This window comes from Leptinotarsa decemlineata, unplaced genomic scaffold (assembly GCF_025532065.1).
Source record: "Leptinotarsa decemlineata unplaced genomic scaffold, Ldec_3_MD MMD2_tig00004204_RagTag_RagTag, whole genome shotgun sequence".
NCBI lineage: Eukaryota > Metazoa > Arthropoda > Insecta > Coleoptera > Chrysomelidae > Leptinotarsa > Leptinotarsa decemlineata.
In genome coordinates, this window is record NW_027412603.1 from 1,708,336 (window position 1) to 1,726,801 (window position 18,466).

Sequence of the window (18,466 nt, forward strand, 5' to 3'; positions counted from 1 at the left end):
CGACCCTTCAAATTGAAGTGAATAGACATTAAAATATTAAATCATTGTCACATCAACGAACTCGAAAGCTAATTTCCTTCTACTCAGTGAGAGTATAACAGATGGTAACTGAAGTCCTCACAGAGACAAATATAAGCACTTCATTGAATAATTTTCACTATATCTGGAAAGAAATAATCACGAGCATGGTTTCTAACAAATAAATCGATTAATATTAATTTGTTTATTTTCAACTTGACAAGTTTTCATGTCAGTGTTGGTGGTTTGACCAATCAACCGACAACTGCGGTAGCAGAAATTTGGGAAGCTAACCTGAAATGCCATCGGAAAACGAACCCACATGTTTCTAGATGATATCTAGAAACGATATGAAATCTGGAGAGGTTAATGCAGTCAAGCTGCTGGAAAATAATTCCATGAAAATCAAAAAATGAATAGATAAGTACTTTTTGATCACTCCCATATTGATTTCAATTCAAGAGCCACCGGTAGACAGCTGTTTCAGCCTATTGGGCATCATCAGTACTGGGCAGGTGGTCCTCGATTGAAGACAAAATGAGAAAAACCAAGAAAGTACTTGATAAAAATAGCTGCGTAAACGCAAGCGAAACATAAGTGGAACCACCTATTGGTGTGACACCCAAGTCAACTTGCCAAGTTTTTATGTCAGTGTTGGTGGTTTGACCAATCAACCGACAACTGTGGTAGCAGAAATTTGGGAAGCTAACCTGAAATGCCATCGGAAAACGAATCCACATGTTTCTAGAAATTATATGAAATCCAGAGAGGTTAATGCAGTTAAGCTGCTGGAAAATAATTCCATGAAAATCAAAAAATAAATTGATAAGTATTTTTTGATCATTCCCATATTGATTTCAATTCAAGAGCCACCGGTAGACAGCTGTTTCAGCCTTTTGGGCGTCGTCAGTACCGGGCAGGCGGTCCTCGATTGAATACAAAATGAGAAAAACCAAGAAAGTACTTGATAAAAATAGCTGCCTTAACGCTGACCGTATAAAGAGGCAGACAACAGGATGACCAGTTCAGTTTGAAGGGTCATCCTGTCATCTGCGCTCGCAGATAATTTATAGAAGATATACAGTGTCACCGATAAAGTCCGCATCAAATGGGAAACTTTTTTATTTATCGTTTTATGTGAAATTTGATTTTGGCAGTAGATTTTGCTTAAGAAATGATGTCAAATGGCGTCTACAAAATAGGTCACGTGATTTCCTTAACCTGTCAAAATTGACATTTAAAAAAAGAAACATTGAAAAATGACATTATTCTTCAAAATATCCAAAAATATCAAAGGATAAAAACATTTTCTTTTTTAATTTTATACCCACACACCGAATTTCAAACCCATAATAAGTATTTTATATTTTCACTATTTTTCCGCATTCCTGCTTTTTCTACTTATCAAAATTTAAGCACACCTGTACTAAATCATTTATTTTAACTAAACTCGTCACCGAATTTTTTTTTTGTAATATAATAATATTATAAGAGCCTCCTTGATGTTAAAAACAAATTTTGAAAAATAAAAGTTGTCAAAATTAATGCAAAGTTCATCTAGTTTCAACGGGGCTTTCCAAACTATACAGTACTTGAGTTTTTTAATGAGCAAATGGCCTCACAATATGAATTAGAACAAAACGGAACATTAGAAAACAATATCTTAGAGTGTTTATTGTTTTTTTAACAAAAAATACAGTGGAATTAATCTTAATTAAAAGGAACTGAAAATAAACATGTACCTATACCTGATAGCAAAAAAACACGAAAAAAAAAACTCACGACATTAAATACACTACATTTCTGTATGTATTCCATCGCGTTCTATGCAGATAATTGTCCTTCTTGATACATATTTTATTGAGTTGCTGATACTCACAGGGTTTATGTTTAAAATAGAGTTTCTAATAACAGTTCCTAGGTGATTCACGTCACGAAAAGGTCTTTGTTTATAAACGATTTGTTTTAAGTAACCCCACAAGAAAAAATCTAGTGGGGTTAAATCTGGCGACCTAGGCGGCCATATTTGCTCCATATTTCGCCCAATAACTTTGCCCCTGAACATTTCTAATAGTTTCTCTTTGACTTGTCTTGAACTATGAATAGGAGCCCCGTCACATTGATACCACAGACTGTGTCTTATTTCAACCGGCATATTGTCCACTATATCACTGATCTCAGTATTTAGAAATTGCAAATAATCCTGAGAAGTTAAATTGTGTCTAAAAAAGAATGGTCCCATTACCTGATTATTTAAAACACCGCACAACACATTTGTTTTAAATGAATATTGGTCCCGACATTCTATCACAAAATGAGGATTTTCCTGAGCCCACCACCTACAATTCTGGGAACTGACTACGCCGTTCGATGTGAAGGTAGCTTCGTCGGTCCATAGGATTTTGTAAGGAAATTTTCTGTTTAATTCTACTTCTCCTTGGTACCAGAAAGAGAAATCTAGTCGAACATCGAAATCTCTTTCCTTTGAGGTATTTATGAATTTGGGTTTGTAGGGTTTGAATTAATTTTTATGTAAAATTGCTCTTACGCTTCCTCTTTTAACGCCAGTTCTATCTAGAATATTGGTAATACTTGATTTTCCCTGTTCTATAACATCCAGGCAGACAGCCAACTGAACCTCATCATTATTGCGTGATGGATTATGACGTTTTTTAAAAGTATTTTCAACTGAACCAGTCAGTTTGAATTTTTTTAAAATCCTACTTACAGTGGATTGCTGTACATGTCTACCAGGATGTCTTGCGTTAAAAATATCAGCCACTTGTCGATGCAATGTGTTTTCACCACAAATTAGCACAATTTCAATTTTTTCTTGTAAAGATAACATATTATTTTAATTTTCATACATTACATTGAACTAACAGGCATTAATTTATTCAGTGACAGTGACGTTTTCTAAAACACATTATGTAGTTTCATATTTTTTCACAGCCTACCCAGTTTTTTTAAATTAGTGTTGTTAGAGGAGTAGGTAAATGTAAATACTATGAGTTTTGTTCTTTTATTGAATGGGCTTCAAGAATCAAGAAATGATGTTTCCTAATGTTCCGTTTTGTTCTAATTCATATTGTGAGGCCATTTGCTCATTAAAAAACTGAAGTACTGTATAGTTTTGAAAGCCCCGTTGAAACTAGATGAACTTTGCATCAAGTTTGACAACTTTTATTTTTCAAAATTTGTTTTTAACATCAAAGAGGCTCTTAAAATATTATTATATTACAAAAAAAAAAAATCGGTGACGAGTTTAGTTAAAATAAATGATTTAGTACAGGTGTGCTTTAATTTTGATAAGTAGAAAAAGCAGGAGTGCGGAAAAATAGTGAAAATATGAAATACTTATTATGGGTTTGAAACTTGGTGTGTGGGTATAAAATTACAAAATAAAATGTTTTTATCCTTTGATATTTTTGGATATTTTGAAGAATAATGTCATTTTTCGATGTTTATATATATATATATATATATATATATATATATATATATATATATATATATATATATATATATATATATATATATATATATATATATGATGAGCTGTTTTCTCGGTTTTCGCTCCGTGTTCTGTGTATTTTCTCCCCATAAGGATTATGGGGAGATTATTAAGTGAAAATAATCCTTATGGGGAGAAAATACACAGAACACGGAGCGAAACCCGAGAAAACAGCTCATCATATATATATATATATATATATATATATATATATATATATATATATATATATAAAATCTAGAAAGGTTAATGCAGTCAAGCTGCTGGAAAATAATTCCATGAAAATCAAAAAATAAATAGATAAGTACTCTTTGATCATTCCCATATTGATTTCAATTTAAGAGCCACCGGTATACAGCTGTTTCAGCCTATTGGGCATCGTCAGTACCGGGCAGGCGGTCCTCGATTGAAGACAAAATGAGAAAAAACCAAGAAAGTACTTGATAAAAATAGCTGCGTAAACGCAAGCGAAACATAAGTGGAACCACCTATTGGTGTGACACCCAAGTCAACTTGCCAAGTTTTTATGTCAGTGTTGGTGTTTTGACCAATCAACCGACAACTGCGGTAGCAGAAATTTGGGAAGCTAACCTGAAATGCCATCGGAAAACGAATCCACATGTTTCTAGAAATGATATGAAATCTAGAAAGGTTAATGCAGTCAAGCTGCTGGAAAATAATTCCATGAAAATCAAAAAATGAATGGATAAGTACTCTTTGATCATTCCCATATTGATTTCAATTTAAGAGCCACCGGTATACAGCTGTTTCAGCCTATTGGGCATCGTCAGTACCGGGCAGGCGGTCCTCGATTGAAGACAAAATGAGAAAAAACCAAGAAAGTACTTGATAAAAATAGCTGCGTAAACGCAAGCGAAACATAAGTGGAACCACCTATTGGTGTGACACCCAAGTCAACTTGCCAAGTTTTTATGTCAGTGTTGGTGTTTTGACCAATCAACCGACAACTGCGGTAGCAGAAATTTGGGAAGCTAACCTGAAATGCCATCGGAAAATGAATCCACATGTTTCTAGAAATGATATGAAATCTAGAAAGGTTAATGCAGTTAAGCTGCTGGAAAATAATTCCATGAAAATCAAAAAATAAATAGATAAGTACTCTTTGATCATTCCCATATTGATTTCAATTTAAGAGCCACCGGTATACAGCTGTTTCAGCCTATTGGGCATCGTCAGTACCGGGCAGGCGGTCCTCGATTGAAGACAAAATGAGAAAAAACCAAGAAAGTACTTGATAAAAATAGCTGCGTAAACGCAAGCGAAACATAAGTGGAACCACCTATTGGTGTGACACCCAAGTCAACTTGCCAAGTTTTTATGTCAGTGTTGGTGTTTTGACCAATCAACCGACAACTGCGGTAGCAGAAATTTGGGAAGCTAACCTGAAATGCCATCGGAAAACGAATCCACATGTTTCTAGAAATGATATGAAATCTAGAAAGGTTAATGCAGTCAAGCTGCTGGAAAATAATTCCATGAAAATCAAAAAATAAATAGATAAGTACTCTTTGATCATTCCCATATTGATTTCAATTTAAGAGCCACCGGTATACAGCTGTTTCAGCCTATTGGGCATCGTCAGTACCGGGCAGGCGGTCCTCGATTGAAGACAAAATGAGAAAAAACCAAGAAAGTACTTGATAAAAATAGCTGCGTAAACGCAAGCGAAACATAAGTGGAACCACCTATTGGTGTGACACCCAAGTCAACTTGCCAAGTTTTTATGTCAGTGTTGGTGTTTTGACCAACAACCAAAACACCAACACTGACATAAAAACTTGGCAAGTTGACTTGGGTGTCACACCAATAGGTGGTTCCACTTATGTTTCGCTTGCGTTTACGCAGCTATTTTTATCAAGTACTTTCTTGGTTTTTTCTCATTTTGTCTTCAATCGAGGACCGCCTGCCCGGTACTGACGATGCCCAATAGGCTGAAACAGCTGTATACCGGTGGCTCTTAAATTGAAATCAATATGGGAATGATCAAAGAGTACTTATCTATTTATTTTTATATATATATATATATATATATATATATATATATATATATATATATATATATATATATATATATATATATATATTATAAATTATTATTCGATAGAAATATTCATACTTCAATGAAAAAAAGAATCAGCAGCGGAGGCAGCTAGAGGCTACCTGCGTGACATCCCAGTCTAGGAAATAATACAAATATGAAGGTTATCGAGTGTCTTGATAATATAACATATATATAGATGAATTCATATCTCATAAACGGTCAGAGATAGGTGTAGCCATAGTTGATCAAAGTTGTTATATTGTATCTGAAAGATACATGTTGACGACCCAATATTATGATCTTCAATCCAAAATTCAAAATTGTGGTAAAAACATAAAGCAATAATATTTATTTTAATTTTTCCGGGTATATAATCGACCGCCAATTTTAAGCTTTCGTCGAATTTCGATTAATGTTCAATATATGAGAAAAAAAAATTAAATTCTCAATTTTTTTTTCCATTCTCTTTCATGAACAAACAAGGTCGACAAATTTATTGAGAGAAAATAAAAATGTATAAGGAGTCTACTCACATGTATACATAAACACAAAGCTGAATGATACACACGCTGTGAAGAATATACACACAATGTCCAACCATAGGCCAAAACAGGATGTACACGCTAGTGTCAAGAAGCTAGCTGACGTATGAACATCCTAAAAATAAGAATTTCCATGTTTCAAGAATAGTGAAGATATTTCAGTATTCCAACTAGTATTACTACAATTGCGATATCGTAAAAAAATTAAATGACTCAGTAACATTATCGTTATCGCTCAAATGCGATTCTTTCTTTAGTAATCTGATTGTCTCTGTCCTGACGCGTTATCTTTAAGGAATTTGAATGTTCAAGTTTCTTCGTCAACATCCTTTTTACAAGGGGCTGTTTATTATTATATTTCAGAGTGCAGGAGGAAAATGTTCACAGTTGAAAGTCGGTTTGAAATGACAAACTCAGTGTTACTCGTATGTATAATAAAATTGTATAGATTATTTTTGCATAAGTACTGAGGTACGCAATCCAATCATGACTTTGTCTAGACAGAAAAAGTGATTATGCTCACAATAATATCTAAAATAATGATTTTTTTGTTGTATCTAAATTATATTTACTTACCTGATGATCATCAAACTCTTGTATCAAAATGTCTTCTGTTTTAGATGCTCTTATGGTAGCTATTCCATTCAGTGTAGAGCTAACTTGTGAAAAAACTGGTGACTTACCTACAATTGGAATATCAAATGAATTACGATAAATGATACTGTATAATGAAAAATAACGAGCTGAAAGTAATATATCCAAGCATGAATACGCAAAACTCATCACAACTTTTTTTCAATAAAACTTGCCATTTCATCAGTTTTGAAATAAATTTTTTGAATGCCAAAAGTGAATATAACAAACATTCCAAGCTGATAAATCACAAATAAAAATGTAAAGTGAACATTCTTCATTTCGAAATAATTTCAGCGAGTTATATCTATGTACTTACTTGAAGATTCTAGATGTTTGATATCCATTGCTATAGTTACAAACCATTCACGAATCTTCAGGAAAAATATTCCCAATATCACCATTGCAATAATCATATACGGATTTGTAACACTGATATTTACCAGACTTCCAGACATTACCAGAATAATCTAAAAAATATTGACAGTTCAAAACTAGCGATGAGTTCATATAAGAAACTATGACCGTTTTGCCTTTATCAGCTCGCGTAAAAGCAATGTTATCTTTTGCCGATTTCTCTTTTATGGATTTCACTAGTTTCAATTCCGGATTGAACCTTCTTTTAGGCATCCTTTCAGATTTTAAAATTTCTACAGCAATATGTTTATTGGCATAACATATCCCCATCAACACGATATATGTATCAATTCCCAAAACTTCTGAATTTGTATAATTTATGTTGGGTTTAATATTGTGATTGAGACCTTTCTCTGATAGACGAGTTTCATGTTCTGTGAAACTGGTGTTCGTGAGATTGACAAATTTATCAAAGCACTTATGTTTTGAAAATTGTTCATTGTCTTTGGTCTTTTTCTTTTTCTTCGAAGACTTGCTCCGAATTGAAACATGTAATTTCTCTCTCTGTGTTTTGGGAATTGATACAGATATCGCGTTGATGGGGACACATGTTACGCCAATAAACATATTGCTGCAGAAATTTTGAAATCCAAAAAGTTGCATGAAGATAGGTTCAATCCGGAATTGAAATTAGTGAAATCCATAAAAGAGAAATTGGCAGAAGATAACATTGTTTTTACGCGAACTGATGAAGGCAAAACGGTCATAGCCATGAACAAAAAGAATACATGGAGAAGAATTTAGACTTTCTGAATGCCGGCATGTACGATAGTCTCAGAAACGACCCCACCCATTTATATCAGAAAGAAGTCAAGGAAACTTTGAAAAATATTCATTATGTCATGGATGAAACGGAAAAATTCCGATCGTTAGTCATGAACCACCTAAATTGTATTCGTTGATTAAATTACACAAAGATGAATACCCGTCACAGCTCCTTCAGTTAAAATATCCAAAAAACTCATTGGAATCATTCAAAACCACACCAATTTCAAATCAAAATTCAGTTTGAGGAATTCATGATATTACGCTCCCAGATGATGCCAAATTAATTTCATTCGATGTAAAGAATCTGTTTCCCAGTATTCCTCCGAATGAAACGATTATTCTGGTAGAATAATCTATTGGACGAAAACTCTATCAATCCGATAGTGAAAAATGAAATTTCAGACTTGGTTACGGTGTGTTTGTCACGGAATTACTTTCGATTAGATAAAACTTTTTGCTCATCTTGCAAAGGTCTCATAATGGAAAACCCACTTAGTCCTATTCTGGCAGAGATTTTCATGTACGATTTGGAGAGGAGAATACACAGTAACTCACTGGTAAGAAGTTTCGTGTATTGGTATAGATATGTGGATGATATCCTGGTATGTTTTAAAGGAACGAGCAGACAGTTGACTAACTTTTTGAATTTCATCAATTCTCTCCACCCTTCTATCACATTCACAATGGAGATAGAACAGGACGACTCTATGAATTTTTTGGACCTGATAATAACAAAAGTTAACAACAAACATGATTTTTCAATTTATTATGGAACGCCGTTTTACTTTTTATTGTCACAAATATTCATTCCTCAATTTATTCAACTAACAATTTATTTGTTTGAATTTAATTGACTCATGCATTTGTTCGACACATTAAAAGCGATTGTTCGCAAAATTTGTTCTATTTTAAATGACACTTGATTTAAAATGTTACATGAATAAAATTGTTATTTGAATGAAAAAGAGTAATGAAATAACTTGAAGCTTTTATTGATTCCGAAGAAAAATATTGTTTCAGAGTATTGGAAAATGGAACGCCAATTTATTATATATTATGCTGAAAAATAATCTATATACATATAGTTCAACTCAGCAATAAACCAACATTTTAATTCAACAATCAATGGAATGTATTATTCGAGTAAATTCAACAAACGTTTCAATTCGGCATATAATTTTGACCTTTCAATAAAATGTTAGTTATTTATATGACTGTTGAATTACAATGAAACTTTAAATTCACTGTCTAAAAGTAAGTTTGGGAATAAAATTTCAATGAATATATTTGAATGACTGTCAAAGTTTTTCCATGAAACATTGTTGGTAATAAAAATAGACTTTCGTTTGTCTGAAAATAGCAAATCAACTTTCCATACTAAATATTTTTCTATGAATAATAAAGATTGTTATATTTCAATTTTATTGAAAGTGTTCAATATTTGCAACATTCACTTTAATGCATTCAATTTAAAATTTGGTTACAACTTTTGTGCAAAACATTCTCAAGCAAGTATCATTTTATTTCATCAATCTTTTTAAAAAGCTAATTTCTGACTAAAAATTAAATTTTTTGATGATTTAAAAAGTCTGTTGTATTTGAAAGATACATTTAAAACGATTGTTGATAATTTTAATTCGGCGCTGGTATCGAGCGGATTTATCAAGAACTTCAATTGTTATATATGGCAACATGCTAGTTCATTTATAGTACGACAACACGCCGTTCAACCGTGGCGCCGAATAAAAATTATCAACAATCAATTTAATTCATGTATCACTGAAATTCAACAAACAAAATAATTGATAACATTTCAAGGGAATATTAATAAAAAGTAAAACGGCGTGGCACGCCGGTTTACTTTCTATTGATATTTTGTGAAAATGAATTGTTTTGACTGTTGCATTTAGATGATACATGAATTAAATTGATTGTTGATAATTTTCATTCGTCGCTGCGGTCTAACGGATTATTACCGTACTATGACCAACGCCATACATATATACAGTTGAGTAGTTCCATAAAAATACACCCGACGACAGCGCCGAATAAAAATTATCAATAATCAATTTAATTCATGTATCACTGAAATTCGACAAACAAAATAATTCAGCTCATTTCAAATGAATATTAATAAAAAGCAAAACGGCGTGCCACGCCGTTTTACTTTTTATTATTATTCCTTTGGAAAGAATTGAATTAATTTGTTTGTTGCATTTCAGTGATACATGAATTAAATTGTTTGTTGATAATTTTTATTCGGCGCTGCGGTCGAACGGATTTTGGTCACACTGGTTCCTCTTACAGTTTTCTTGGTTGGTGTCTGTAAAATGTCATCAAGTTTTCGTTAATGTTACTATTCTGTGGTTAGTATATCTTGTTTGATTGTATAGATGGCAAATGTTATGCGACTTTTGAGAAACACATTGTAGACTGTGTCTAACGTAAGATGTCCAGACGTCATAGTTAACGTAAGCACAGCTTATAGTTATAGTCTAATACGCCTAATACTGACACTGACACCAAGAAATAGGTTACCCAACTGAACAGAAATTGATGGTTCGGGTTGTTCATAGTGAAAACATTACAATATTATATTTATATGGTTTTAATGTGAAGCGTAGGATTCGTCAAGCTATACTAGAGGCAAATAGGTTTTTGGAAGAAGGAAACATATACAATGCAATACAATGCGCTGACGTCGGGCGTATTTTTGCGGAACTACATAACTGCATATAATATGTATGTCATTGGTCATAGTACGTTAATAATCCGTTCGACTGCAACGCCGAATAAAAATTATCAACAAACAATTTAATTCATGTATCACTGAAATTCAACAAACAAAATAATTCAAATCATTTCAAAGGATTATTAAAAAAAGTAAAACGGCGTGACACGCCGTTTTACTTTCTATCGGTATTTTGTAAAAATGAATTGTTTTGATTGTTGCTTTTAGGTGATACATGAATTAAATTGATTGTTGATAATTTTTATTCGGCGCTGCGGTCGGACGGAATATTGTGTTACTATCACTAAACTGTCATGTAGCCAGATTTAAAAATTCAGCTTCTGCAAGAATCCGTTCGACGCTAGCGCCGAATTGAAATTATCAACAACCGTTTTAATTCATGTAACTATAATTATCAACAAACCATTTTATTCATGTTTCACAAAAATTGTAGTAAATTATTCGATAGTTACAAAAAAAGTATATATGACAAACATTTACTTCCAAAAATTTCAAACAATGAATCTATATTATAACTGTTCGCAACTTTCATCAAACAAATTAATTCATGTAAAATTTTAAATCAAGTGTCATTTAAAATAGAACAAATTTTGGGAACAATCGTTTTTAATGTATCGAACAAATGCATGAATCAATTAAATTCAAACAAATACATTGTTAGTTGAATAAAATGAGGAATGAATATTTGTGACAATAAAAAGTAAAACGGCGTTCCATAATTTATCGTGAACCGGCACATACAGATATTATCATTCATAATTCGTCCACTCACCCATATCAGCATAAGGTAGCAGCTTTCAACAGGATGATACACAGACTGATAAATGTGCCCTTTTCAGAGGCGAATTTCAATAAAGAACTGAATATAATAAAGCAAATAGCCGTCAACAATGATACCGATAGCGGTCTAATACATTCTCTATTATCAAAAAAGTTATACAGCCAAGCTTTGAAAAAAGTTTACTCAATTCAAAGAGAAGAGGATAGACGTTATAGAACCTTAACCTACTTAGGCCAACCCACTACCAATATCTCAGATTTTTTGCACAACAAAAGTGTAAATACTGCTTCCAAAACCAAAAACAACTTGGAATGCACATTAAGAACAACAAATAAAAAAGTTCAGTTTCAGAAAAATCAGGAGTGTATAAATTATCGTGTGGGTGTTGTCCGATGTTTTATATAGGTCAAACTGGAAGAGAGTCCAAAGCCCGCATGTAGAAACACAAATATAGTTTCCAGAATGGAAAAATGAATTCCACATATGCCACTCATGTAATATCAGAGGGACATGAGTTCAACCATGAATACAAGCCTCTCTATTTCCAGAAGAAAGGTTTGAAACTCAACCTGTTGGAGAGTATAGAAATAAAAAAATTCAAAAAACTCTCAATATCTTATGAACAATCAAACGGAATTGAATAATTCGCCATTATTGAAAATGTTCATTTGCAGGTAAAAATAGTTAGGTATATTTACAGGTATACTTCCAAAAAATGTATTAATATAGTAAATGAATTCATACCTGACCTCATCAGGTAGATTCATTCATTGGGCAGACGAGTAGTCGATAGGTTAAGTAGTAGATTACAGCCGGTTCTGGGCCTCCACCCACCACTATGACGTATTATTAGTTTTTTTGTTGTTGTTTAGTAACATCAAGGCGATGTGACCTTGAAGGGTCTGGTGCATGGATCGTTCAGATTTTTTTTTCATACGAGATTTTGTGTGTGTGTGTGTGTGTGTGTAACATAGTGACGTAATTACTTTGATTGGTGTGTGTGCGAGAGAGAAAGCACGGTACAGGGTTTCATACATCTGCATACTTCGAAGATCCTTCAAGTAAGTAGTGGTGTGACGTCACAGCAGCAACCGTTCAACGGTAAGAGAGCAAGACGTTCACTTCACAACGTGTGGCTGAGTAATGTGTATTCATCGGTGTGCCCTCACCTCTCTCGATGAAGAGAAGGCTGTGACGTAACGCATCGCTCTAGCCTCGCTATCGATGGTAACACGTAGGCGGCCGAGGACTGTGCTAACATCTGCCCTCTCCAAGAGCGCAACGACCACTGCCTGTTCGTATCGACATCTGTTATCGCATCCAGTTGGGAGGTGGGCTTGGCTGTGACGTCAGGCATCTCTAGTGGGTGGCAAAGTAGGGTGAACTGAAGAGAGTTGAATAACGTGCATCTGTATAGATAATATTGTAAAATCTCGTGTAGTATTAATCTGAAAATTATCAATTTGAGAGTTTCCAGTTTTCAAGTAAGTATCAGCGCCCTCTCCAAATAAATGTAGGTTTCGAAACAACAGAATATGCAAAATTCTTTGGAATACAACTTGACAATGGATTGTCTTTCAATGATCACATCGAATACTCGTGCACTTCTCTGAAAAACATATTTTGCCTTCCTAACAATGAAAATAATCTTTTTGAGACATAATCTCTCAGATATATACTATGGTCTAGTGTATTCTGAGCTTAATATAAATATTACCATTCGTGGACACTCATCAGAAATGAATAGAAACTTTATAAGGCAAAAACGCTTCATTAGACTGATTTTTGATCTCAAATACAGATAATCTTGTAAGAAAACATTTCAAGATGACAAAAATTTCACAATATCATGCATTTATCTTTACAAAATATTAAGCTACGTTCATGTACATTCCAATTTGCTAACAAGAAATGAGGAAATTCACTGTCATTAAACGAGACGGAGAAACGACTTCCATCAGGAAAAAATAAACCATAACAGGTACAAAGGTTCGCCACTTCTCCGTCAATGTCATGCTAGACGGAGATTTGTAGACATTTCATTTTACAGAAGAACAGACTGATATTTCTCACACATATGCATGCCCTACATGAACTTCCGCATGCTTAAAAATGATGTAATAATTTGAAATGTAACACTACGTTTTTCTTTTCGAAACATAATTTATTACAAATCTGAAGCCATATAGATGATGATATTGATGATATTGATAGATGATATTGGTAGATGATATTGATGTGATTTCAACTGTAAAGCAGGTTTGTTCTCACTTAGGTCTGTTTCTCCCCCACCATGTCAAGATCTGACAGAGCAGTGGTTTGAGCTTGAAACTGAACGTGAGATTATTCACTGCCCAGGTTATGCTAGACGGAGATTTGCGGAGTTTCCAAAAGAGATGCGTAGGGTCATGCCATTTTGCAGTAGAATAGATTGATATTTCTTGCACATGCATATGCTCGCCTAACAAGAACTTTCACGTATTACAATACAATCTAATCATTTGAAATGCAACACTATATTGCAATATCTGACGGTGGAGTGTGGTTTGACTGTGAAAATGAATACAAAGTTCAATCTTTGCGAACATCATGCTAAACGGGGTTTGGAAGTTCTCCAAAACAATGCATACAGTCACAACACACCATTTTATAGCGAAAAAGACATATTTTTCACACCTAAATATATTCTTTTACATGTCGCAATACACATCTTTCAATTTGAAATGTATTACTATCTTGTTTTTAAAACCCAATATTATCCAAGATTCAAGCCAATATACAATATGACGTAAGCGTGTATTCAACTGAAAAGGAGATATTTCCACACTATAATTTGTCGATGTCCTGCTATACTGGTTTGTGAGTCCACAAATATTACATAATGCATACATTTTTCGTACATACACACGCATGCTTCACACCATGCTTGCTTATGTTGTAGTATTTTTCTCGAAATAATTTATCTGGTTGAAGCTGCGATGATTCTGCAACCGTGTTAGGAATCACACGTTGAAAGGTAAAACCACGTTAGTCCTCAGCTCGCACAAGTTTTTCAACTTCTGAGAGTTGTCATTCGTAAAACTGATTTAAAACAGAAACAGAATAGTATGATATGTCCATCAGAAGTGCAATACTAGGAGTTTGATACAAACTAGCATTCTATTTCAATACATGAGTTGGATTCGACCTAACATCGATACTTACGATCAGTGTAGACTGAAGAAGGCGAAAACAAGTATGTCAAAGAATTTTTCAGTTCAATTTATTCAATATGAAGATTTGGCATATTAGTTCCTCTATTCTTTCAATCAGTATAACATTTACTTGCTGCATGATAAAGATACAGTAATGCAACTTGTCGCTATCGAATTGGGTACTGTAATAGCGCGATAAATATTTTTGTCAACATTTTTACTGTTGTTCCTGTAAATATAGTGATTCAGACTAATATATCAACATATATATTCATTTTTCTGATATACTATGATTCCATAAGACATGTGTCCCATTAGTAGATTTTATTCATATTCATATTTGGTCACATTACTTCTAACGCAAAGTTTTTCCCGCTAGGTATTGCTGTTTCTAATTTACTGTTCGAGGAATATTTTCTAGCGCTCCAATTCGGTCAATCAGTTATTGTTGATCCTGCTTCTGCAATTTTAAAAAATGGTTGCTGATGTGATGAAATATATCGCATCTATCATGAGCCTCATATAAGATGAATACAAGGAGAAAACAGTGAAGGATGGACTTGAAGAGTGTTATGAGGCTTCTAAACGAATGAAAAAAGATCTGAAAAATACTACTACTACGGGTGGGAAACAAAATCTACCAGCATTCTTGGTCAATATTAAAACACTACGTAATCAGATGAAACTTGAGATGAAGAAAGGAGTTGGCCTGATGAGCCGGAAAGAGACAGCCTCCAATCGAGTACATTGGGATGATTTAGAATCGGCTCTCAATTCGCGTATCCAGACTGAAGTGATTAGTAATCTCAAGGATAAGAACCCTTCCTCAATTTTAATCGACTGTAAGACCCTTTTTGTGAGACGAATTCAAAATGCATTGAAAAAAGATGCATATTTAAAGGTTAATATGACATTCGGTGGAGAATTTGAGGTTGTCAAAGGCGATCGAATCTTCAACGAATATAAGTATTTCACAATATCTAACGCATCCATCCATAGTAACACTGATATGAATATGTGGTTTGAGAAACGTGTTATGGAGCCAATCATGATAAAGTTGAAAGAGTTTCAGGAACGTGACAGAGGTTAGACGTTGAAAGCAGTAGTGAATTTGGGGGTTAACCTAAACAAATTTGTGCAGCAGAGAAGTCCATCATACATTGAACTGCCGTCTCAAATCAACGACACATTCCGGCATCTATTGGATATTATATGAAAAGCTCTTATGATGACACACCATCATTTTATCGATCATTTCGTGGTGAAAACTGTATGAAATGGTTTTCCGACGAGATAGGTCAGTTTGCTGAAGATATTGCAACTGTGTTCCAGTGTCCATTTGATGTAGATATATCAGCCAGCCAGGAAACATTTTTTCGGGCAGCAACTCATTGTCATATATGTGACAAACCATTCAATATATCAGACAAAATAGTATGCGACCATAATCGTCTAATACCTAAAAATACACACCATCACACAATGAGTGCATTATAAACTATCAAGATGATCAAACAATTCCCATCGTGTTTCATAACTTATCAGGGTATGATACACATTTTGTTATAGAAAATATAGCATTGGATCCCAATGAAAGTGTCGCCGTTCGGCAGATAACAAAGGAAAAGTATATGTCCTTCACTGAAAATATTTCTGGTAGCAAGATCCACTTCAGATTTTTTAACTCTTTCAGATTCATGAGTTTTTCGCTGGATACGTTAGTATCATATCTATCAGATTTTCCAAATCTCATATCACAGTTCTCCAACCTCTCAAATGATAAAGAGTAGATTTTGACAAAAAAGGGTATAATGCCCTATGACTATATCGGTTCTTTCAAAAAATTCAATGAAGATTGTTTACCCCCTATCGAACCTTTCACAACAAATTGGTGGAAAAACCCGTGTCCTAGGAAATCTTACTCACGTGCCAAGCTGATATGGGCTACTTTTAATATAAAAACATAGAGAAAATATACGGATCTGTATTCGAAGACGGATGTTATGCTTTTGGCTATGTCTTCGAGCAGTACCGCTCAAGTTGTCATATAACTTACGGTTTGGAACCTGACCATTATTTCACTCTGCCTGGCTATACATGGAATGCTATGTTATTCAAAACGAAACAGCAACTTGAACTTCTCACCGATATAGATCAGTTAATGTTTTTCGAAAAGGGAACATGAGGTGGACTGAGTCGAATTTGCTCCAAGCGAAGAGTCACAGCTAATAACAAATACATGAGTGACAATTATGATAAAGTCGAAGCTGACTCATACCTAATGTATTTCGATGTTAATAATCAAAATGGTTGAACAATGTCTCAATATTTACCATACAGCTGGTTTGAGTGAATGGACACCAACATTGATATCACAACTGTGCCTGATGATGCCTCGGAAGGTTATGTACTAGAAGTTGATATGGAGTATCCTAACAACCTTCACGATATTCATTAGGATTTACCATTCTGCCCCGATCGTGTGGATCCTGAGACAAAAAAATCTAGAACCGAAAGTACATCGGGGTGAAACAATTTAGATTGATGACTACTCTATAGTCGAAAAAAAAGTATGTCAATCATTACAGAAATCTCAAGCAGGCCTTAGAACATGGTCTCATTTTGAACAAGATTCATCATGTTCTAAATTTCAAGCAGTCCACATGGTTGAAGGCCTACAAAGGCTTGAACACACGTTTGCGAACTGTTGCTTCGAATGATTTTGAAAAGAATTTTTTCAAACTAATGAATGATGCCGTATTCGATATGTACTGCTATTTTCAAAACTCAATTTTCTTCCCATATATACAGGGTCCTGCAACAGTGGCGCGGTGTTCCATATCTCTATATAGGAAGCAGATAGGAATCTAATTTTCTATAATATTACCTTATTGCTCGAGCTCGACAAAATAAAAATATTGGCGGTCACACAGGGTGTTCGATTTTTTCTGGGCGGATCCCAACTGTGTCTTTTTAAATGGCAACCTATATTTTTTATCGCTTTTTCGGTTTCTTCATAGAAAATAAAATAAATTTTATGTATATCTGCACTTCGAAAATATTGACGGTTTTCGAGATATCTAGCATGACAGGTTTTTTTTCCAATATTCGTCACTCAGAATATTTGAAATTATAAAGTGGTGCCAAATCCAGTTGAATTTTTTTTTGATCGAATATTCTACATTGGTAACTCTCTCAAACGATATATCTGAAATCGACCTGTGATATACAGGGTATGAAAAACCGCTTGCCAAATATTGTAAATGAAAATTTGCAAAATCTTACTTATATTAAATGGAACACCCTGTATATTATTGATCCATAAGAAGCGCCAACGAAACCTCTACAAATTTCATCAAGTATTCCCTATGGCTAAGTTCAATAGTTTTTCTTAAATGAGCATTTCTTTCGAAAAATGCTCATTTTTTCAAAGCGAAATCCATTTGACGACTGATAAGAATATACAAAAAATACCCTTTCCTTAAAATATCGCCCATTCCTAAAATTACCTGTTGCTAGATAAACAAGTTGCGAATTACACCACAAAATGGACGTTCTTGAATATTTACAATAATTTCAAAAATCTCGGAATTTGTACCATATTCTTTCGGTCTAAAACAACCTTTCAGCGAATGAAATATTTATTGGAAATCAAGTAGTCTGGCAAATGACAGAACAAAATATTTGGCTGCAAATGAATATTGAAATTTTTAGTCAATCGTGAAGTTGAACTGTCGGTATAATTTCATCAGAATGTTGTTATCAAAAAGTGATTTGATTGATAT

General features: G+C 33.8%; 1 protein-coding gene across 2 annotated transcripts in view; it reads right to left on the reverse strand.

Annotated features, from left to right (window-relative positions):
* LOC111516582 (ATP-binding cassette sub-family C member 4) overlaps positions 1–18,466 on the reverse strand; it is a 292,552-nt gene that overhangs the window by 73,133 nt on the left and 200,953 nt on the right. For both annotated transcript variants that reach the window (XM_074178651.1, XM_074178652.1), the window contains 3 exons: positions 7,089–7,239; positions 6,713–6,819; positions 6,128–6,251 (listed from right to left, as the gene is read on the reverse strand). In XM_074178651.1, the coding sequence (XP_074034752.1) occupies positions 6,128–6,251; positions 6,713–6,819; positions 7,089–7,239 (382 nt within the window). The remainder of the gene's footprint in view (positions 1–6,127; positions 6,252–6,712; positions 6,820–7,088; positions 7,240–18,466) is intronic.